This window comes from Lutra lutra, chromosome X (assembly GCF_902655055.1).
Source record: "Lutra lutra chromosome X, mLutLut1.2, whole genome shotgun sequence".
Taxonomy (NCBI): domain Eukaryota; kingdom Metazoa; phylum Chordata; class Mammalia; order Carnivora; family Mustelidae; genus Lutra; species Lutra lutra.
In genome coordinates, this window is record NC_062296.1 from 63,269,659 (window position 1) to 63,293,337 (window position 23,679).

The following is a 23,679-nucleotide window of genomic DNA, read 5'->3' on the forward strand; positions in this document are numbered from 1 at the left end:
TCCAACTATAGCCTTTTTGACAAAACATTTTCCTATTAACTAAATTGTAAAAAATACAACCAAGCTTGTGCTCATTAAATATACATGTATATAAAAAACATACAAAAAGTACAAGATTGATTATGTTAGGAAACTTTTACAGTGTCAATATCCTGTTTTCTCTAAATCTTTAGTCAAGGGCCAAAGGTCAAATCTTTCTGTGCACAAAAACTCGATGTGACTGAACTCCTGAATTCAGTGTCATGCCTAAGCATGCTATGCACAGAATTAATTTATTATGCAGTCCTTCAAAAAAAACCAAAACCAAAAAAATACCAAAAAAACAAAAAAACCAAAAACAAACCCCAAAAAACCAAAAATGGACAAAAAAAGTAACCAAAAATAAAAGAGAGGGGGTGACAAACCAACCAAAAAATAGAAAACCAACCCAAAAACAAAAACAAAAACACACCACAGGACAAAAAGTTCTTCATAAATCAAATTCTATTTGTGAATTCAGCAAAATAATTTCTATAAAATAAAACAGCAAAATATTTAAATAGAATAGGGTGGACTGTATCTGTTTGCAGGGGTATTTGGTTTTTAGACAGGTTCCAAAAATTACACACATTCAAGTTACCAATTCTCTTTTAAATACAGTATTAACTGATGAGTTCCTTATCTTTAATTAAATGTTTATGCTGAAATTATGATACCTCAATTAGATTAACTAACCAGTAGTTTCCTTTTTAATCAAGACCCTGCTTCGAACATTCAAAATTTTGGAATAATGGAAAAGGAGCTAGGACAATTCTTGCTTTCAAGTAAAACTGTGCCTGAGCAGAAACTCAGCCAGACAAGCTTGGTGCAGTGGCGCTCCAAGTACTGTGGGATTCTGGTGACTTCCACTTCACTGGGGTCCAGCGGAAGGAAAGTTCTAGAAGATTCATCTAATAAGCTCTACCAAAGAAACAAAACAAGCACACCAAATACAATCTTCTATTATGCTCCAAGCATCCTGGCATAGCAAATTTTTGCATATTTGTTTTAAATCTTTAAAAATTCCCATTACTGATATTTAAATTTCTTTATCCCACCCAGAGATTGAACTGTCAAACATTAGACATAAGCAACGTATGTGTAACTGAAAACCGCCTGTTTCTCACATTTCTCCCCTTGTTTTATACTTATATTCTAGGTGTAAGAAGGAAAAGCTCTGAGCAATACAGCTGTCACACTGGGACAACTGCTGTCATTAGGGTAATTTTTTCCTCATTGGCTACACTAACCTGGTGTGAAGCCATGCTAAATGTTACAGCATTAACTATAGCTTCAAAGTGATTAACCTAACATCAGAATTAAAAAGGCAATGAAAAAGATCTAGAAACAATATTACATCACCAATTTTCCACATCAACCAAATAATTTAAAGGTTACCAGCCTTATATCATTGCTCATAGTAAAACTGACTCCCGTGGCAAAGATTAACATGAAACTATTGGTGTGGTTGACATGGATGGGCTGTTTTGTTGCTGTTGGTTTATTTTTTTGTTTTTGTAAAGGAGCAGATCCAACTGCCACGAGGCAGTCAACACTGGTTGCAGAGTGCAGTGGGAAGAACAAGAAAATTAACTTTTGTAGTTTTTGTAGATCTGTGAGTCTCCTCAAGAAAAGTTTCTTGCTTAAGAATTAACAGTCAAACATTAATATACTATATACACCTTTGCCATTTACACATTAGCATCAGGCCATTTATTACAAAACACTATACACTTTCCACTGCAGGCGGGTTATATATTGACAGCAAATTTCTGCAGATAAGACAGTGAATAAACTCTCCACTCCATGTTGATTAGGAATAGTTTTTCTAGTTTTAAATTATTAGCCAGACACAGAAAAAGGTTGGACTGTAAGGCCTGGGTGCACAGTCTTGATGGAACTAGTTAATTATGTGCATTTCACTGATCCTTCGTCTGAGGTGGGGATACTTCTTCACTGCCTTCGTAATTTTCTTGTGCTCGTTGGCCAGTTCTCTGAGGGTTGTTCATGTGATGTGCTGCTGGGCCTGTATACGGCTGTCCATGCACATGGTTATTCTGGGAAGGGACAAGAGATCAATGTTAAAAGTTTTCATATAGCATCATGGGCTGAAATCTGTGGACACGTAAACATTTCTTTTATTCCTGGGACTTACAAAGAGTAAATATCCTTGGGCTAATGCTGAGAAAGAAAAGAAAAATCATTTCAAAGAGAAAAGCTCCAGATGCCTGGGAGGCTCAATGGGTTAAGTGTCTGCCTTTGGCTCAGGTCATGATCTCAGGGTCCTGGGACTGAGCCCTATATCAAGCTCCCTGCTCAGCAGAAAGCCTGCTATTTCCTCTTCCTCTACTGGGCCCCCTGATTGTGCTCTGACAAATAAATAAAATCTAAAAGAAAAGAGAAAAGCTAACCTAGCTCCAAACCCTAAACAAAACCAGTGTAGAGCCGTATAAATCTTCAGCCAAAGTGATTTTTAGTGCCCCAAATTATTTATTTTTATTTTTTTATTTTATTTGACAGAGATCACAAGTGGAGTGCCCCAAATTATTTAGGTCTAAGTCCAACAAATAAGGGATTACAGTTTGTTATTGTCTATTGTCAAAAACACTCACAAAATGATCTATGAACTAGAACCCATCTATTCTGACTCTTCAAGCACCTGGAAGCTTCTATATGATAATGACAAATATGACTGACCAGTCATATGAGATCTGCATTAGCAACAACCTTGAACACAGAACAGTATTAATGGAAATGACAACGTTAAAGAAACATGGACGAGCTAGGCATGATTGATACATGAGCTTTCTCAGGGCTGAGGAAAGTAACTTTCTTCCTTATGAATTTGACTTCCTAACCTTTTAAACCTGTGAACCCTCATTTTTCTGTACGTTCCCACCAGTCAAGAAGATTTTAGGCCTTTCTATTATTTGTATTATGAAAATAAATATGCTAAATGGGCATTTTCTAATTATTGAGTATGCTTCTATTTCCATCCCGCCCCTTTCTCACGTAGGCTCCACGCCCAATCTGGGACCCAACTTGGGGCTTGCACTCACAATCCTGAGATCAAGACCTGTGCTGAGATCAAGAGTAGGACCATTTGGGGCGTCTGGGTAGCTCAGTGGGTTAAAGCCTCTGCCTTCGCCTCAGGTCATGATCCCAAGGTCCTGGGATAGAGCCCTGCATCGGGCTCTCTGCTCAGCGGGGAGCCTGCTTCCTCCTCTCTCCCTGCCTGCCTCTCTGCCTATCTGTGATCTCTGTCAAATAAATAAATAAAATCTTGGGGAAAAAAAAAAGTAGGACCATTAACCAACTGAGCCAGCCAGACGAGAATGCCTTAAATAATGGTTCTGAAAGTATGGCTTCCAGACTAGCAGCAGCATCAATCACCTGGGAACATGTCAGAAATGCAGATTTTCTGGTTCCACACCCCCAGCCTAAAAGAATTGGAAGCTTGGCCTGGGGCCCAGCAATCTGTGTTGGAACAAGCCCACTGGGGAATTCTGGTGCTTGTTCAAATTTGAGCAACACTGCCTCAAAAGACCTGAATTGGTCACCTCTGGGTTTTAGAAATAAAAGTTATTTTAGAAAGTTTCTTTATCTAAATTTTTAAAATTTATTGATCATACAGGAACTTTTATGGAAATCTACCAAATCCTTGATATTTTTCAACAATTTTGATTGTCACTGAAGTCTTGGTTATGTAACCAAGAACAATTTCCTTCATTGCCACATCTTTAAAATGTCTTTGGAATCCATCTGCAGACTCAGCCTAACAGGAAATGTCCTAATCCTTTGTACTAAATATTATCATTTAATGTTGACATCAATTGCCACATAGTTTTACTGAGTGTGAGTACAAAGACAGGCACCTATTTGACTAGGAAGACACCACAGGGGAAGTTCAAACATATCACACTGTGAAGCTGCCCCAGCTATTCCTCTTTTGTTCATGCTCTAAAGGTAGTCCAGATAATCCCTCTGTTACTTTGCAGTCACAACAAAAAATTCAGCCATTCTTTAAATAAAGCCTAAGAATTGTCTAGAGGATAAAAACATAAACCAACCCGATTTACCTGTTGATACTGAGATCCAGGTGAATGGGGGTATAATGGGGCATCTTCAGGTGGAGGTGACTCATGCTCATCTGGGGCATCTTGGTCATCTGGCTCCTAATTTTAAATAATCAAAGAATTATGTAGGCAAATTCATATTGAAGTTTTTTGTATCTGAAATAAAAATTTAAAAACCTACAAAACTGACTCAAGTTTCCTTTTACTGAGATAAACTGAAACAGATGAAAAAACCTGATCTGGGTCTCTTCAGAAAGATTACATGTCAGGCAATTTCAGAAATTTCTCTATAAAAGAAGGTTCCCTCATTAACTTAAGATTACATATAGTAAATACTAAAGCAAACAAAACCTAGACAAAATTCCTTGATACTATCATTAATAAACACTGGCCTATGAAGTAACAAAGTGCTTTCTTCCATTTATTTATTTATTTATTTATTTATTTATTTATTTTTTTACCTCCTCTGGACAGAGTTCACAAGCTTTTGCAAGTGTCATCCTAGCACTATGTGATCTCTCCAAGAAATAACCATTTGATGTTTCATTGCTCTGCACTGGAGGAGACCAGTTGTTGTAAGTGTACTGAGGGTTGCCGGTGTATGGTCGTCTTTCAAGTTCATCTCCAAGCCATTCCACTGCCCAGGTCCACTTTCTTTTAAGATCTCCATTGCCCTTCAAAAGAAAATAAAACCATGTATGGAAAAGGTTTTGGAATATTTCTTAAAGTTAACTTAAAATAACAACTCCAATATCTCATTATATTTGTCTTTAAAACGGAATCCCTAATTCTGATTCAGATTTTTGCAAAATTGTAAGAAAAAACCCTCACCTGCAGAATCTGGTAAGCAACAGGACAATTGCTAAAAAGAGCTACCATACATTTTATACACTGGTATGCTCTCTTTTGATAGTGATTCTTAGAGCGCTGGATTGTGTCAAACAGCCCATCTCGGTCATCTGGGATTCCTTTAAGTGCATTATGAATTCTGAAAAAGAATCAAATATATAAAAAACTTGTAAAATCAAATAGAGGCCAACATTTATTGAGTGCCGACTATGTGCCACTCAATAAAGATCTCTGATGTATCAGGGCACCTGGGTGGCTCAGTGGGTTAAAGCCTCTGCCTTCGGCTCAGGTCATGATCTCAGGGTCCTGGGATCGAGCCCCGCATCGGGCTCTTTGCTCTGCGAGGAGTCTGCTTCCCTCACTCTCTGCCTGCCTCTCTGCCTACTTGTGATCTCTCTCTGTCAAATAAATAAATAAAAATCTTAAAAAAAAAAAAAATCTCTGATGTATCATGTCATCTAATGTTGGACAGTAGGTACTGTTACTGAGCCTCTGAACACATGAGAAGAGGGGTACAGACAGGTTAAACAGCTTGCCCACAGTCATACAGCCACTTAGCAGTCTGTGCTCTAACCAACTTGTTACCAATCCAAAATGATTTTGCTATGTATGTAATTCAAAGACATTACCAGAAGTGATTTTAGGACACCAAGAGTAATACAGACTTAAAGAACAACTAGTTTCTGACTGCTGTACTTGGGAGTTTCCTTCAAGTCAGTTCCTTTTATAAAACTGCATTTCTGCAAGTAATCAGCGACTATGAAATGGTGATATAATTTGGAAGTACAAAACGAACTTGAATTCTAATAATGAGCCATACGGCAAAGCAATTTTCACCATTACTACAATTTAGTTGATTTGCTAATGATTGATTTCATTTCAGTTCTTGCCAAGCCTAACAATAATATATAATCAATGATTTTTTGTTCTCCCCCAAAAGCAATTTAAAAAAAGGAGTGTAGGGACAGATTGCACCTGTTTCCTTTGTGTTAAAAGCATCACCTGCCAGTAGACAACATGTGGTATATACATACAGTGGAATATTATTCGGCCTTAAAAAGGAATGGAATTGAGACACATGCTACAACACGTATGTGGCAAGTGAGCATGGGAAGGCGGGGCAGAGTGAGAGGGAGAGAATCTCCAGGAAACTCCCTGCTGTGCACAGGGCCCTACACGGGTCTGGATCTCATGACCCCGAGATATCATGACCTAAAACAGAAACTAAGAATTAGACACTTAACCGACTGAGATACCCAGGCACTTTTCCAACCTGTATGAGTCTTAGAAGGCATGAAAATTAGCCAGATGAAAGAGGACAAATACTGTATCATTCAACTTATATGAGTTACTTAAAATAGGCAAAATCAAAGAAAATAGTTACCAGGAGTAGGGGAGCAGAGGAATGGGGAGTTATGGTTTAATGGGTATAGTATTTCAGTTTGGGATAATGAAAAAAGCTCTGGAAATGGATGGTGGTGACAGTAACACAGTATTATGAATATGCTTAATGCTACTGAATTGTACACTTAAAATGGATATAATGGTAAATTATGAATAGTTTATAATTTGACTACAAAAAATAATAAAAATTTACCTGCCTGTAATTCTACTGAGGTATAACCAAGAGAACAGAAAACAGAGGTTTATTTATTTTTTTAAAAAGATTTTATTTATTCATTTGACAGAAATCACAAGTAGGCAGAGAGGCAGGCAGAGAGGAGGAAGCAGACTCCCTGCTGAGCAGAGAGCCCGATGCAGGGCTCGATCGCAGGACCCTGGGATCATGACCTGAGCTGAAGGCAGAGGCTTTAACCTCTGAGCCACCCAGGCGCCCCTCTATGTATACTTTAAATTGATTAAAATGGTGAATTTTTTAAGTGAGTTTTATCTCCACAAAGAAACATTACCTGTGTAGTGTGGAATTAGAAAATTAAAAAACCTTATATACCATAAATTTTACTTATTAGAATGTTCCAAATCAAAATGCAAGTTTGTTTTTTGGCATTATACGCATTCATAAAATCTGTCTGGAAATCACAACTCCAGCAATTTTGCAAGGTTTACTAATTTCAGACTAATCAATCATATAGGCTTCTTGCTGTTTAATCGGAAACACTTCAGTGTATATTGTTTTTGCCTTCAGTTTTGTCAAGTGATAATGAAGTATTAAGCCATTCTTTCTGCCACACCACATTTTCTTCCCATTAGTTTTAACTGCTTTCAAATACCATTTTTATCTATATCATCATCTTTGCCTGCCTTGTTCCCCAATGCCTGGTAGTTCCAGGCACCATGGTAGATAGCCCATAAATATTCAAACACTGCTTACCGAATGAAGCAAAAAGCTCACTATAAGAAAGTTTTTTCAAGCTTGGGCGATTGACTCATAGTAACAATACTTTACTAATCGCTTTACACAAAAGCCAATTGTCCATATTTAATCTAGCACATGTGCCTTCACCATTATAGCTTGCTATATAATGAATGAAGAGAACTACAATGTAACCAACTGTTTTAATGCTGTAAGTCCTTAAATATTTTTTAAGTGAAAAGAGTATAAATTAGACTCCATTAAAAACAACTTTTCTTTTTTGGGGGAAGGGAAGGGCCAAGGGAGAGGGAGAGAACGAATCTTAAGCAGGCTCCATTCCCAGCACAGAGCCTGATGCAGGGCTCAATCTCACAAGCCTGGGATCATGACCTGAGCCAAAATCAAGAATCAGATGCTTGGGGGCACCTAGGTGGCTCAGTGGGTTAAGCCTCTGCCTTCGGCTCCAGTCACGATCTCAGGGTCCTGGAATGGAGCCCTGCATCGGGCTCTCAGCTTGGCAGGGAGCCTGTTTCCCCTCTCTCTCTACCTGTCCACTTGTGATCTCTGTCAAATAAATAAAATCTCAAAAAAAAAAAAAAAAAAAAAAATCAGACATTTAACCAACTGATCCACCCAGGCACCCCCTAAAAACAATTTTTTTTTCCTTTTGAGGATTTTGTTTATTTGACAGAGGGAGAGAGAGAGAGACAGCAAGAGGGGGAACACAAGCAGGGGGAGTGGGAAAAGGGGAAGCAGGATTCTTGCTAAGCAGGGAGCCCGATGTGGGGCTCCATCCCAGGACTCTGAGATCATGACCTGAGCTGAAGGCAGAGGCTTAACCATCTGAGCCACCCAGGCGCCCCCCTAAAAACAATTCTTTTTTTTTTTAAGATTTTATTTATTTATTTGTCAGAGACAGAGGGAGAGAGAGCGAGCAAGCACAGGCAGACAGAGGCAGAGGGAGAAGCAGGCTCCCCGCCGAGCAAGGAGCCCGACGCGGGACTCGATCCCAGGATCCTGGGATCACGACCTGAGCCGAAGGCAGAGGCCCAACCAACTGAGCCACCCAGGCGTCCCCTAAAAAACAATTCTTAAGAAAAGTTTCAAATCCTATAAATCATACTGAGAAGGGTACTGGAAGGTGCTCAAAATACATGCTTACAGTTTTGGAACTACTACATTTTTTGTCTCATGAAAATTGATTTTTGGCTTGATGCTATTTTTGCAACATTATTGTTAAAATTAATGTTAAATCTATGATGATAACTTTGGAGATAATTTGGAAATATTCATGAATTCTGACATTTGCAATCAAAATTATGTTTTAAGCATTTTGTCACTACAGAACTTGTTCTCAGGTTGCTGTTTTAGTTATATTGACAGACATACATAAATTCTGAACTATTTCTGAAAATCAAGTATTGTACTACCATCCACATGGAGAGGGAAGTTATAAAATCTGGCAGAGTTGTCAATGAATTCCGTATTTTACCATCATCTATAATTCTTGGGATCAAAGATCATTTATTAAACTTTATGGCAAAGAACAAGATGGAGGAATTCTGGAGGAAGCTTGAGTAGGACAGTTATGCTGGATAACCTCAGCTAAAAAAAAAAAAAAAAACCAAAAAACCATCGCACTCAAATTCTCATATAATGAAAAACTAAAGTTGATGTTCATTATTCAAAGATTCTGTATTTGTGATTTTGCATACTTACTAAACTTTATTTGTAATGGCAGAAAACCAGCATGCTGCTTTTGAAAAATCTGGATCAACATGTATGTTCACAGCTGAAGTGGAACAAAATGACACTTTGCCTTTTTTTCAGCTTACACTGTAAAGGAGTGTCCTTTTTGCTATTTAGTGAAACCCTTCCTACACTGTTTGTGCTTTTTGTTGACTTCATGGTTTAAAATGGCCCCCAACTGTGTAGTGAAGAGCTACCCAGTATTCTTCAGTGCCAAAAGGCTTTGCAAAGAAAATATTGCATTAAAGAAGCTTTATTCAGGGGCGCCTGGGTGGCTCAGTGGGTTAAGCCGCTGCCTTCGGCTCAGGTCATGATCTCAGGGTCCTGGGATCGAGCTCCACACATCAGGCTCTCTGCTCAGCGGGAAGCCTGCTTCCACCTCTCTCTCTCTGCCTCTCTGCCTACTTGTGATCTCTCTCTGCCAAATAAATTTAAAAAATCTTAAAAAAAAATAAAGAAGCTTTATTCAGACACAAGTTATTGTGAGTTCACTGTTAAAGAGTCAGCCATGTACATTAAGAAACACACATTTAGAAAAAGGTTATATATAGATTGGCTGACAAAGATGCAACCAGAGGCTTATAGGAACCTAACCCTGTTATTTCCCCAGGAGCAATGATTTTACATTCCCTCATTCAGTGTTCACAGTGACTTTAGAGAATATAGCTAACATGAATAATGGGAACTGGCTGTACTTAGTTACCTAAGGACGATTTTTAGATAACCAAATGTGACCTCATATGACTCACTCTTAAATGAATGCAATTTAATCCTAAAATAACCCTAGCACATCATTAATGAAATTAAGATATTTACCAAAAGCCTATGCTAGTTTTTCTTAATTAAAAAAAAAATTTGATACCTAGGAGTAAGTATGCAACGTGGGCAATGAAAAAATAAAAAAGTGAAATCAAATGAGGGAAGGGGGAACTTTCTACCAATTCTTAAGCTTTTAAGGTAAAACCTTTATTAGAGCTCTGAGAGGTAAAAATGAAAAAAGGGGTGGGGGAGCGCTGGCTGGCAGTATCAGTTAGTTTAAAAGTTGGGCAAGTAAAAAAGAGGATCTACCTGTGAGTCTGCCAGGAGTCCTCAATCAGTAAGATTTGCAAAAGCAGATCCAAATAGGGCCGGAGTTCATAAGTGTAGGAATATGCAACCTAAAAACAGGAAAAGACACCATGAATAACTTATTTAAAGGAATAACGAATCAAATTAGAGAGACATATGAATGTTTATTGTCCTATTAACCTGCCAGAGAAGTTCACTGAGGACAGTAGATGAGAACTGAGGATTCTCCCAGCAGCAAAAACGAAGCAATTTGACAGTTTCCTCTGAGTTACTGCAGTCCTCAATGATTTTCTTCACATAACTTGTTCTCACAAATAAAATGTCTGCCACATTCTGCTGAATTGGCATTATAGGTTGTGATAAATTAGGATCACCAAAAGGATTGGGAAGAGGAGGATTACCTAGAATACAGATTTGTCATCAATGAAAAACTAATAGGCTTCTCCATAATAAAATAATACAGCTTTTACCATAGAAAACAGTGTATGAATTTTGTATTTTAGAAAAATAACATTTTAAATCAATATTCCTAAAAACCATGAAGAAAGTAGTTTTAGGCATTACAATGATCAGATAGACTAAGATGATAAAATGCAAACTTTAAATGCCAACACCGGCATATAACCTATATGAAAAGTTAATTTTTTTTTTTTTTTGGTTTGTTTTGGGAATATCTAACCTTATTTATTTTTTATTAACATATAATGTATTATTTGTTTCAGAGGTACAGGTCTATGAATCATCAGTCTTACACAATTCACAGCACTCAACATAGCACATACCCTCCCCAATGTCCATCACCCAGCCACTCCCTTCCTTCTACCCCTCCCCCCTTCCAGCAACCCTCAGTTTGGTGAAAAGTTAGAGTTTTTAAACTACTTCATAAAGTATCCAGTAAAGTACCCAGGAGCAAGCAGACAGAAAAAAATCCCCTTTAAACATGTGAAAAGATGTAGAACTCAAAATATTATAGATTGTCAGACTCCGGGTTTTATATTTAAATATCTTCAGAATCACTTTTAACTGGGTACTATGTATGGCCAGCAATATTTTAAAACCAATATAAAGGATGGAGCATTTGACTTTACCATTGATTGAAGACTGCATTCTTGAAGAGACATTGCAACAGCGGATCAGCTGTGACACAACGGAGTACAATTTGCCTAATTCAGCATACTGATATTTGATTGGAGGACCTGGACCTTCATCTAAAGACACAAGCATAAAGGTGGCAGGTACATTCAATTTCAGAAGTTGTGTCTTCTCTGCCACACCTACAATGAAGAAGGAAGAAGAGGGAAAAGGGGGAGAAGAATTACAAAAGAGAAAAGAATTAGGATGGTAAGGACTTCATAATAAAGCAGTTGTCTAAAATATTTTTCTGTAATTTTTATAACCAGAAGACCACTCTTATTTAACACTCAGAGAATGATTTAACCAGAACAAAAATCTCTGTGGTATAATTGGATTTAAGTTTTAAAATGGTCAAAGACTTGATGACATTCCAGTCAAACCAAGTATAAAGAAAATGAACGCTTTGTACGGCCTCAGAGTGTGGGGTACTGGCCTAGACTGCAATCCTCATAAGGGAGGATGATGAAAACTCAGTGAGAAATAAAAATTCTTTTATATATTGCCTCTCTACTTTCTTCCACAGCTGAGCTACTTGAAAACCATGCCTAAACTTGGTGTCATCTCTATTTTCTTATTTTCCCCACTCAAGTCATGCCAGTTTGGTTTCTGCCCCCTTTCCCGGGGTAAAGCTAAGGAATAGTTCTAAACAGTAACTGCTTCCTCTCCCTCTTGGATTCCTCTCTTTTCTTTCAGCCTCTTCTCCTTGGTCTCATTTCTAAGTCATCCTTTCTCTGTCTCTGAGAAGTGGTTGCTGCAAAGTTCCCACACCAGGCCACTGTCTTGTGCTGTATGCTTTTCCTGCATGATCAAACTCACTCTAATGGCTTCAAGTTCTAGCTCTTTTTGTTCAGATGATACTAAGGTATTTCTAAGACAAGCACCTTAAGTGTTCTACCAAATACTAAACATCACTATTTGGGTATCCGACAGGCTCAAAACTCAGTTTGTCCAAACTTGACTCATCACTTTACTCCCCTATCCATGTTCTTCCTCCTGTGTTCTCCTCTCTCAGTACATGGCACCGCTATCTACTATCTACTGGGCATCACTTCACATCTCTTCTGGGTTTCCCTCCTCTTAATACCCAATCACTAAATCCTACTGCCTTTACCTCTAATAAAAAGCATCAGAATCTGTCCACTTGTATCCCCCTCATTGCCAGTTCCCCAGTACTGGCCACAATGGTCTTCTGCTATAAATCATTTTAATAATATCTAGTCTTTTTTCCCTGCAACCCATTCTACATTGTAGTCCGAGCGATCTTTCTAGAGGTATGTCTATTAAAAACTCTACAGTGGCTCATCACTGACCTTAGGATAAAGTCTAGAATCCCTCATGAGGCTTGCCAGATAGCATGATCAGAGATCATTTCTAGTCTGAGTAACTTTCACTTCCTCCACACACTGAGTTTACCCCAAGTCTTTGCATCTGCTGTTCACTCTGGATAGAAACCCCAAACAACCAATTCCCACATCAACTTCCCCATTAAGTCCCCTGTATGCCCCAATTCTGGTCTGGTATCCCTACTACATACTACCATGTACCACTTTGTATTTTCCCCTATTATAGCCATTAACATACTTTATGGCAGTTATCTTTTTATTTGCTTCTCTACCTCATTAGACAACAGACTGTCCTTTTGAGTGTCATATTCCAAGAAGTATAATAAATATAGGCCCACAATCCCTTATCTGAAATCCTGAGATTCAAAAAGCTCTTATCATAAATATAAACAGGAATTCTTTCATAAAGTTGGTATCAAAACGTGTTTGGTGGGAAAAGCTGGCCTGAACTGTTAAGAGGCTATTTATAGTCTTCGTTTATCACCTCTCAGGGTGACTACTCATGCTTTACTGTAGAAATATTAATGTGTATGATTATAAGGTGCTGTCTTGGACTCTGTTGTAGGGATGTTGCACAACACATGGTATATATACTGCCTTACCTTTCTTAAACCCACACAATCCTGAACCCCAAAGCATATGTGGTATTAAGAATTTCATACTAAAGTATATGGCTCTGGGGACACCTGGGTGCCTCAGTCATTGGGTGTCTGCCTTCGGCTCAGGTCGTGATCCCAGGGTCCTGGAATCGAACCCCTCATCTGGCTCCCTGCTTGGCAGAGGGCCTGCTTCTCCCTCTCCCACTCCCCCTCCTTCTGTTCCCTCTCTCTGTCTGTCAAATGAATAAAATCTTAAAAAAAAAATTTATTTATAACAGAGACAGCGAGAGAAGGAACACAAGCACAGGGGAGCTGGAGAGGGAGAAGCAGGCTCCCCGTAGAGCAGGGAGCCTGGTATGTGGCTCGATCCCAGGTTGCTGGGGATAATGACCTGAGCCAAAGGCAGATGCTTAACGACTGAGCCACCCAGGTGCCCAAGGTGCCCCTCTTTTAAACTTTTAAAGAAGTTATTCAAATCTGGCCAAATACTCATTAGCACTTAAGATTTTAAATGGAATGCCTCAATAAATTAATCTTTTGGGAACAGTGCACTGATACCTGATTAGTAAGAAATTTTTATAATTTGAGGGGTGCTTGGTTGGCTCAGTTGGAAGAGCATGGGACCTTATCTCAGGGTTATGGGTTCGTAGTCTTACATTGGACACAGAGATTACTTAAATAATACATAAAGAAAAAAAAAAAAACAGAAAAAGAAATTTAATAATTGTTATCATAGGAAATTTACCACCCCATACAAAGCCAATGAACAGACACCAAATGACAATGGAAGGATTTTTGATAATATCATCTTTTCATTCAACATTTATTGAGTGTCACTGCAAAAAACGCTGATCTCTGCAATCTCATTGGGTAGCAACACAAAAATGTGAACACAATACAAAACAACAGAAGTAGAAGACAACGTATTTTTAAGTTAAGTATTCTGGGATCACTGATCAGATGATGTTAGAAAGGTTAGAGAAGGAACATGTTAAACAGAGGTAATAACAAATAATAGGGTAACTGAATATGTATATTATCTGTAATTTTAATTTAGTTGACTTCAATAAAAACTTAGTTCAGACCAAGTCCTTAACTCAAACTTGGGTGAGTATCACAACCACCCAGGGACTTTTTGAAAATGTGGATTCCTTGTGCTAGCTCTGAGAATTCTGATTCAGTTGGTGTGGGATGGGGCCTAAGAGTCAGTATTTTCAAATCCAGACAGATTTGGCACTACTGTTTTAGGAGATAAAAAAAACATGATTAAGACACAGATTCTGGGGGTGACTGGGAGGCTCAGTCTGTTAAATGCCCAACTCTTTGATTGTGGCTCAGGTTGTGATCTCATGGGTTCTGTCTCTCCCTCTGCCCTTTCCCCTACTTCCTCTCTTCTAGAAGAGACAGATTCTGGCCTCTATGTACTGCAGAGATACGCATAAATAAAGTACAAGGTGAAAAGTGCAGTAAAAAATGTTTCATCATTTGACTTAGAAGACTTTGCCACTTAATACATTAAAACAGAATTATAGCGATTTAAATTCTTACCTAAATTGGCATACATTACAAACAGATTGAAATACTGCTGCAAATGACGCCCATGCTCTGAAACTTCCCTTCTCAAGAGATTGAGAACTGCCCTTAGTAGGTGATCGCTTAGGCTTAAGTTGTCATATGCCTGTAAAGGATAAAACATTGGCTATTTTCCAGTGACAAGATATAGGTACAGTATAATACATAAAAAAGGCGACACACACCCACACCCACCCACGATAAATATAAGGCAGAAATTTTTAGAAGGACTAATCACACAATGAACAATTAAAAAGGGTTGCTTTTTAGAAAAGGGAATGAAGATCCAAGGTAGATTTCATTTAGAGACTTCATCATGATGTTTTAATTCTTAATAAATGGAAGTCCATTAAAAAAAAAAACTTTACAGGGACGCCTGGGTGGCTCAGTTGGTTAAGCAGCTGCCTTCGGCTCAGGTCATGATCCCAGCATCCTGGGATCGAGTCCCACATCGGGCTCCTTGCTTGGCGGGGAGCCTGCTTCTCCCTCTGCCTCTGCCTGCCATTCTGTCTGCCTGTGCTCGCTCTCTCTCACTCTCTCTCTGACAAATAAATAAAAAAATCTTAAAAAAAAAAAAAAAAAAAAAAAACTTTACAAATAATCTATATGATCATGTGTACAATTAAGCCACTGCTTGTAACTGAATGAACACAGAAAATTCTGTGGTTGTTAAAGAGCTAATAATTGCTATTCATTGCTGCGAAGTACTTTTACCGAACTCCTAGATAACAGATGGTGTGGGTGTGTGTGCACACACATTTGTTCGGTAAACATATCAAACAGATGTACATGTATTTGTGACTTCAACTTCCAGGGAAGAGATTTGTAAGCATTTAATCACTAAAAAGAAAACCAGGCAATTACCTGACTAGAAGGTCCGGGAGATGCAAAAGGTGAAGGACATGGCCCATCTTGCAAGGAAAAATGTGCAATAAAAACTATAAGTTTTGCAAATGCACCCCTTACTTCTGCACTGGGGCACTCCAGAAGGTATTCAGAAAAGCGATTTGAAACATTAAAAAGGACATTGTGAGCAAACCAAAAACGGACATTCTTGCTGTGACGAAGGAGAATACACAGTGCATCATACCTAAGACAAAACAAAAAAAATTTTTCAATGTCAATTTACTGTGTTTTGTATGTAATACAAATATGAGTCTCTATGAACCAAATAAAAATCAAAGACCCTCTTTTACTTCTGGAGGGAAAGAACCAGCAATGGTTGCTTCTAGTACCAACATTAAAAGGACAGAGGACTACAACTTGGGGCTCTTCTCAAAGACTGACAACACAGAGATGAAAGCTTGTCTAGTCCTCTACAAACTCATTACCGAACTCTTTCTAGATTCAATGACAAGACAGTCCCTCCCCTAACCTTCCTTGAACATCTAACCACTGGATGAGTACATAAAAATTGTTCAATCAAGGTATTATAATGGTCTCTATACTCTCACAATCTGAAACTTAGGACACTCATTTTATTTGTCACATTTTAAAATCTATGGCAAAATTTAATCTAGGGAAGTTAAAACTACTAATTTCTGGATTAAGTAGCTCAGACTTTTTAAGTATTATCCTATAATCTTTTGTACTGGGACATCAAAGATAGGATACAAGGTAAGAGAAACAGAAGCCAGCTTCAGAACAATGAAAGGTCATGTTTAGCCTAAGTTAATTATTTTAATATGATCTCTCTCACTATTACTATCAAGAGTTTTTGGGGATGCCTGGGTGGCTCAATTGGTTAAGTGACCACCTTCAGCTCAGGTCATGATCCTGGAGTCCCAGGATCAAGTACCACATAAGGCTCCCTGCTCGGCAGGGAGTCTGCTTCTCCTGCTGACTTTTCTCTTCTCATGCTCTCTCTCTCACATAAATAAATAAAATCCTAAAAAAAAAAAAAAGTTTTTGTATTCTGCTTTCCAGATCTGAAATAAGATGGTCGTTGAGTTGGAAAAAAATAAAGCAATATATTAAGGAATCAAACTAAATGCTAGGATACTAGGAATGAAAACCCAAAGTAATGTACCAATCACTGGCAGAGCCACGGACGATTTTCTTGGTGTGAAATCCTGTGGTAAAAAGGAACCTAGCAGCAAGCTGAATACTAATCATAGTGATTTCTTCTGCTTCAGGCAACAGGTGATCTTGCCCTATAAAAAAAGGCAGATACATTAAAAAAAAAATTTCTACATCTAAGCTCCATTTTCAAACAAGTCTACATTTCCACTGATTTCTAGAAGTCCTAACTTTGCTAACTACCCCCCAACCAGCTACTTATGAAATAATTCTTAGTTCAGTAAAGCATGTTTCAAACTAATGCTTGAGTCAGAAACAAATTGTTGTAATAAACAAAAGCTCCTCTGTTTCCAAACAGCAAGACAATATATATTGCTCAACGTTAACAGTTACATGAAATATGGCTTTGAAACAGCCCAAAGTAGGGGCGATTGGGTGGCTCAGTGGGTTAAAGCCTCTGCCCCCAGCTCACATCATGGTCTGGATTGAGCCCCGCATCAGGTTCTCTGCTCAGCGGAAAACCCACTTCTCCCCCCTCCCCTCTCTGCCTACTTGTGATCTCTGTCAAGTAAATAAAATCCTTAAAAAAAAAAAAAAAAAAAAAAAAAGCCCAAAGTAAAAATGCAAATATGTTGATGTTTCTAAGAAATCTCGCAAGTAAACTAAGAGTTACGCTTTTACTAAGAAGCTAAATTCTTGATACTTACCTGGTGGAGGATTTAAGTAAACACCGTTACACGTAAGCAGTTTTTTCATGAACTGAAAATATTCTAGACTGTACTGCATTCGGTTATGCATGAATTGCACATTCTGCTTCCGTACACTTCTCTCGATGGCTGATGGCATAATAATCTGATGGGGTCTTGTGGTGATAGCAAGCTCAGATATGTATCTTATCAACTCATCACCCTGGTCTATAGTATCCAATCGTTCATAAAAAAGTATGTAAGCATTCCACCACCTTTTCTGGCGCCTGTAGGACATGCGCTTCATCATGTGATCAAATACCTCTCCCATATACTCTCCGCCAAAACACTGGTTTTTCATTTCTTCGTCGTCATCCATTTTACACTCTGTTACATCTCCATCATCAAATTTATACCAGCGATTTCTCTCACCATCTCCACCATTCCTTTGAATGATGTAAGAATAATAATGTCCACCACTTGCTTGGCCACTGTGTACCAGCACGCCCACGAGTCTGTATTTTGTGCTTCCTGCCGTCTCACTTTCAGACTGCTCATTCTGCTGTATCAACTGACTCTCTGGGTTTACATTATCTCCTTCCAGCTTTGCAACACCTGCGACTGTGTAAGGTTCCATGTCCAGCTCTCGAGGAAATTCAAAATAATCATTGAATTTGATTGCACATTCTCTTTCCCAGTCATAATCGAATCTTTTCAGTTGGATAGCAAGAACGGGAGGTAATTTTTTAATTAGCAAGCGCTTTACGGTATCAACCTAAAATAAACAGAGCAAGTTACTAGATGTTCTTCTATAATCCACTGCACAAAACAAACTATAAACCCATATTATTAAATTCTCATGAAGACTAACTGGAGATCATAAGTGTAAACAAACACACCGCAATGAATATAATCAAGGTAATTCTGTCACAGTGGGCATTTCAAAAAATTTGTTACAAATTGCGAATATTAGTGACACTGACATTACTCACTGCCTGGATTCTATATCGTCATTGCTATCTTACCACTGTTACTTGTTGGACATTTACTGCTAGGCTAATGAAGGTATGCTCTGTTTGGAGCAAGCTGAAGAAATACAATAGCAGCTAATATTTATTGGGCCATTAGGTGCCAAGTAATATGCTAAGTACTGCCTGAGTAGTAATGAGGAGGAGCAGGAGCAGCAAAGAGACTGAGTCACTTGCCTCAAGTCTCAGAGCTGGTGGCGGGGGGGGGGGGGGGGGGGGGGGGGGCGGGCAGTCCAGCTTTACAGCTCACACCTCCGCCTCTAGACTTTAATACCTCTTCAGGTGGTGTGTGAATGTCAAAACGATACAGGTGACTTGGAGGTGAGAGAATTTGGGAGCCCAGGAAGACAGACGTTATGTATTGTCTGTGTAGACGGTCTCTCCCTAAGAGCTGTTAAGTGCCCAAAGATAAAACTTAATCAAGTGGGCCTAAAAACCTGATCCTGGGGTGCCTGGGTGGCTCAGTGGGTTAAAGCCTCTGCCTTCGGCTCAGGTCATGATCCCACAGTCCTGGGATCAAGCCCTGCATCAGGCTCTCTGCTCAGCAGGGAGCCTGGTTCCCTTCCTCTCTCTCTGCCTGCCTCTCTGCCTACTTGTAATCTCTGTCAAATAAATAAATAAAATCTCCAAAAACAAAAAACAAAACAAAACAAAACACCCTGATCCCATTAGTTTAAAAACACGGTGGTAGAAGAAATCTTATGGCACCAAATCCAGTAATGCAGGTTTCAGTAAACTTCTTGGTCCTTACAAGGAACTGCATGTGACAGGAGAAAACGTTTTCTTGTCAGCGCTACAGCTTTGGGGTTCAACAGCAGTTTGGTTGGGCATGAATGGCAAGTGACTGTGGAGCTCAGACAACAGAAAGTGATAGTGAACTATTATGACTTCTAAGATGTTTGCTCTTATTTACTGGTTTCCCTAGCCCTGCTGTCACTACTTTCTCTCAATCTTCTTGCCCTGAAAAACCTTTGTACCAGGTTACCTTAATTACCTTCTGCTACCACTGTAACAACGCAGGGTAGGGAATAAAAATAGATAAATACATAAACAAAAGCAATGAACTTTCAAACCCATTAAATGTAACTATAGTTACTTAAAAAACCTGGATAATTCATACCTTTTTATTGCATTTTTCACAATGATATGCATTTGCACCTTCTAATAAATCTCCTTTGACATATTGTTCCAAAGAATCAAGAAGATTTTGGTGATTTCTAATGTCTACATTCAAAGTCGTAAAAGATTCTTCACACTCGTATCTAAAGATATTAAGAAATCATCAAAAAGGATTTCTTAGTTTTCTCAACATTTTTATAGACTTAATGAAAGCTGTATCTGCAATATTTATAATATGACATGAAACGTGTAAGAAACAGAAGGTCACCAATAAATTCTGACACATTTATTTGGCCACTTACCTAGTGCTGGGCACTACATTAGGTTGTTTATGCCCATATATACACCAGTTTCTCTGTCTTCATGACAAACCTGCTAGAGAACTAACACCACCTCCACTTCAAAATGAGGGAACTGGGACTTGGAAAGGTTAATTTGGTCAAGATTACTAGGCAAAACCACATTTTGAAGCCAGGTCTGTCTTGCTTCATGGCTTAAGCTCTTCACCATCTACTATGCTGCTTCCATTGTCATCTAGTTAGGCTAATTCATGCCAAGGCCAAAGCATGAATTCATCAACTTCTGAAAACGGTATTTTAAACTATTAATAGGCTGCTTTTTTAAATGGTCATTCTTTTCTGTAATGGAAACCTCAGTATAGCACAGGTTTGAACAACCAGTCAACAGGAGATAACCAATTTGAGTAGGAGCCAGAATCCCACCTTGTGGCAATTTTCTACCAAGGGAAATTTCAGATTTCTGATGAGACACATGCATAAACTCAGAACATGGGATGTGGGGAATACACTCTCAACCATCAAATTTATTCATTCAACAGATACATTCTGAGGGCCTTCCATGTGTGAAAGTACTCTGGGATAGTCAATGCTGAAGACAAGTTCCTCATATTTGGGGCTTTTCAGTTTAGTTATGGGGAAAAAAAGGTATACAAAGGTATTTGTAAGGGCATGAATGGAATATGAAGTAGGTATTAAGACTATTGCTACTATGATCTGGGAACAACCCATAAAAGAGAAAAAAGAAGTCAGAATTTATGACTTTGCTTAAAAAAAAAAAAAAAAAGAAAAGAAAAGAAAAAGAAAAAAAGAAAAAAAAGGACATTCGAAGATAAGAGCAAGCCAGCAAAATTTTTTCTATAAAAAGCCAGATAGTACCTATTGCAAGCTTTTTTGTGGGCCATGACGTCTCTATGACTCTGCTGTTACAGGGAAAGCAGCCAGAGTGTGTTTCAGTAACACTTTTTTAAAAATAAAAACCAGGGGTGCCTGGGTGGCTCAGTGGGTTAAGCCTTTGCCTTCGGCTCAGGTCATGATCCCAGGGTCCTGGGATCGAGCCCCGCATCAGGCTCTCTGCTCAGCGCGAAGCCTGCTTCCTCCTCTCTCTCTCTCTGCCTGCCTCTCTGCCTACTTGTGATCTCTCTCTCTCTGCCAAGTAAATAAATAAAATCTTAAAAAGAAAAAAAAAAACAAAAAAAAAACGTGTGGCTGGATTTGACCTGTGGTGCATTGTTTGTGAACTCCTGATCTAGCAAATAATCCTGTAGAACAGACAGACTCGGGACTCTTTATGTAACCTTCTGGCATGTAATGTGAACAGGCCTCGTTTAGTTGTGGAGAAAGTGTTTGAACTTCTGGGATCTTAATTACAATCATGCTTTCCAGACATTGTCACTTATTAGCAAAGAAAAGCAGTAATTTCCAAATGACTGTGAAAATTGTCTAAAACAAACCAAGAAGGACTGATTAGAATAAATGACCAAAAGTTGGCTTATTTTATCAGTAATTAAAATCAAAAGGTTAAAATGACAGTTTAGTTGTCCACCTGATGCAAAAGGTCTTTTAAAACAACCAAAAGTTACTGTACAGGCTACGTGAATAATTTCATGGTCTTGTTCTGAATGAATGGTTTAACCTCACGGTAATTTCTCATTTATATAGCATTACCTCTCTGTCAATCATTTCCCTTTGATCAAAAATGAAGCACTCCCACCAGCCACATACCTCATGACTATGTAATACCATTTGGGCTTATAGAAAATAGCATCGTACTGTGATATTTTGGCGAAAAGTGATTTCAAACCAACAGTCATCAGTAACATGCAAGAGAAGTTCCAAAGAAAAACTTCCATGTACTAGGCATAAACATGTATCTACTAGTAGTGAAATTTAATAATCACTTAACTATTTTCAATTAAGAGTTCTTAATTAAACAATTTCTCTTTTAAGTAAAAAACAATTTGTTCAGTCAACTCTTGCTATGTTTTGTGTTGAAAACACATTTTAAGGATAATGAAAATTAATGCTATTTTAAAAATTAGTATTTTTCTCTCATAAGGAAATTGTACTCCATGTCTATCATCTTCTAAGCTTAATGTATTTTTAATATTTTAATTACTTTAGCTCTAGGATAAAGGGCAAATTTATGAGTAACACCTATAAGCTATATATGCAAAATGCCATTTCATTTCCCCAGTAATAATCATACATAAAAGAGAAGGAGCCAAAGGTTATGTGACCAAATCAAACCCCCCCAAACCAGAAAACAAAAACCTCCATGAAAACACTACTAACCATCACCACCACCACCACACACAAAACCCAAACCCACAACAGTAAGGTACACAGTGTATAAATTCATCCAGTCTCAGGTATATAGTTAAATTGGTGGCATACTCCACTTCAGTACATAACTACTAATACATATATATATATATTTTTTTAGTAAATAAACAGTACCACTTTAAATATATAATCAGCACTTACCTATGTGGGCAGCCCTGGCAAATCTTCTGATCAGCAAAGGAACCTCCTAAGACTTTACTTAGCATAGCTGGATGTCCCAAGGCTTTCAAAGCTTCATCTAAACTATCCACCAGTGAATTAAAAAATTCTAAAGCATCATGCTGTTCACGCAGATTAACAGGCTCACCCCAAAGCCTAAGAAATGAATGGAAAAAATACAGTATTTTCTCAGGAAATAAAGCAATACAACCACTAATGACAATATATAAACTGAGTTGTTGTTTTTTTTAGTAGGAAAAAAGCAAAAATGCTCTTTATGTGTAGAGCGCGGTGAGAGACACAGTGAGGCTCATAGTGCAAGTGGAGCTCCATGCCATGAGTCACTATGAAACTGCTGGTGTGGTTGATGGTTACTATGGCTCCAGCACCTGCGGCTGCTTTATACAGTGGATCTTACTCTTACGTAAATGTTATAATCACTTTTTGTTTCGTGTTGCTTAAATTTCAGGTTACAAATACAGTGCAATGAATTATTTACTCTTAATTAAATCGCTTTTTTCAAGTGAAAGGAAAAAGCTATGACTTGTTTTAGAGTTGATCTCTTTTGAGTAATCGGAGGACTTAAGTTAGATCTCTAGAAAATAAACTTTCAATTGTGTATACCACAAAAATGAGGACTGACTACTAAAATCCTAGGCACTCCTGGAAACTATCAATGACATCTAATTTTGTATTTACAGTGACATACATCAATTTTTTTAACACTTTTTCTATGTAGGAAATAATCTCATTCCAATCATGTAATATCTTTTAACTTTTTTAAGTACGCTCCATAAACAGCGGGGGGACCAATGTGGGGCTTCAACTCATGACCTTGGGATCAAGACCTGAGCTGAGATCAAGAGTCAGACACTTAACGGACTGAGCCATCCAGGTGCTCCTCTTATTATATTTTAAACTTAACTTGATATAGTGAGTTTAAAATAAAACACATGTCCTTGTTTGTTAAAACCAACTTGGTTCATTACTGGAAATGACACCAATCCATTCTATTAATTTTCATATTATGGTTGATTCCCCATACTTTCAAACATGGAGTCAACCATTAATTACGAAAGAGAAAAGATGAACAGATCTGTAGGACACCAAGTTAATATCATCAGTATCAGACAAACTGATACAGTGTATTTTCCCAACGCAATGCAATGAAAAGCACGTAACACCACCTACTGTGGGCTTTCTTGCCAAAAACATTTAACCTGAATCTTATCATGAGGAAATAACCACACAAATCAAAATGAGAGACATTCTTCAAGACAACCAATCTAGACTCTTAAAAAATT

General features: G+C 38.2%; 1 protein-coding gene across 4 annotated transcripts in view; it reads right to left on the reverse strand.

Annotated features, from left to right (window-relative positions):
• Positions 1 to 465: 465 nt before the first annotated feature.
• USP9X (ubiquitin specific peptidase 9 X-linked) overlaps positions 466 to 23,679 on the reverse strand; it is a 166,666-nt gene continuing 143,452 nt past the window's right edge. For all 4 annotated transcript variants that reach the window (XM_047715204.1, XM_047715206.1, XM_047715203.1 and 1 more), the window contains 13 exons: positions 22,358 to 22,531; positions 19,576 to 19,717; positions 17,449 to 18,202; positions 16,752 to 16,875; positions 15,587 to 15,812; positions 14,699 to 14,828; positions 11,163 to 11,348; positions 10,255 to 10,475; positions 10,075 to 10,163; positions 4,926 to 5,082; positions 4,556 to 4,768; positions 4,098 to 4,193; positions 466 to 2,075 (listed from right to left, as the gene is read on the reverse strand). In XM_047715204.1, the coding sequence (XP_047571160.1) occupies positions 1,938 to 2,075; positions 4,098 to 4,193; positions 4,556 to 4,768; positions 4,926 to 5,082; positions 10,075 to 10,163; positions 10,255 to 10,475; positions 11,163 to 11,348; positions 14,699 to 14,828; positions 15,587 to 15,812; positions 16,752 to 16,875; positions 17,449 to 18,202; positions 19,576 to 19,717; positions 22,358 to 22,531 (2,650 nt within the window). In that variant the 3' untranslated portion in view covers positions 466 to 1,937. The remainder of the gene's footprint in view (positions 2,076 to 4,097; positions 4,194 to 4,555; positions 4,769 to 4,925; positions 5,083 to 10,074; positions 10,164 to 10,254; positions 10,476 to 11,162; positions 11,349 to 14,698; positions 14,829 to 15,586; positions 15,813 to 16,751; positions 16,876 to 17,448; positions 18,203 to 19,575; positions 19,718 to 22,357; positions 22,532 to 23,679) is intronic.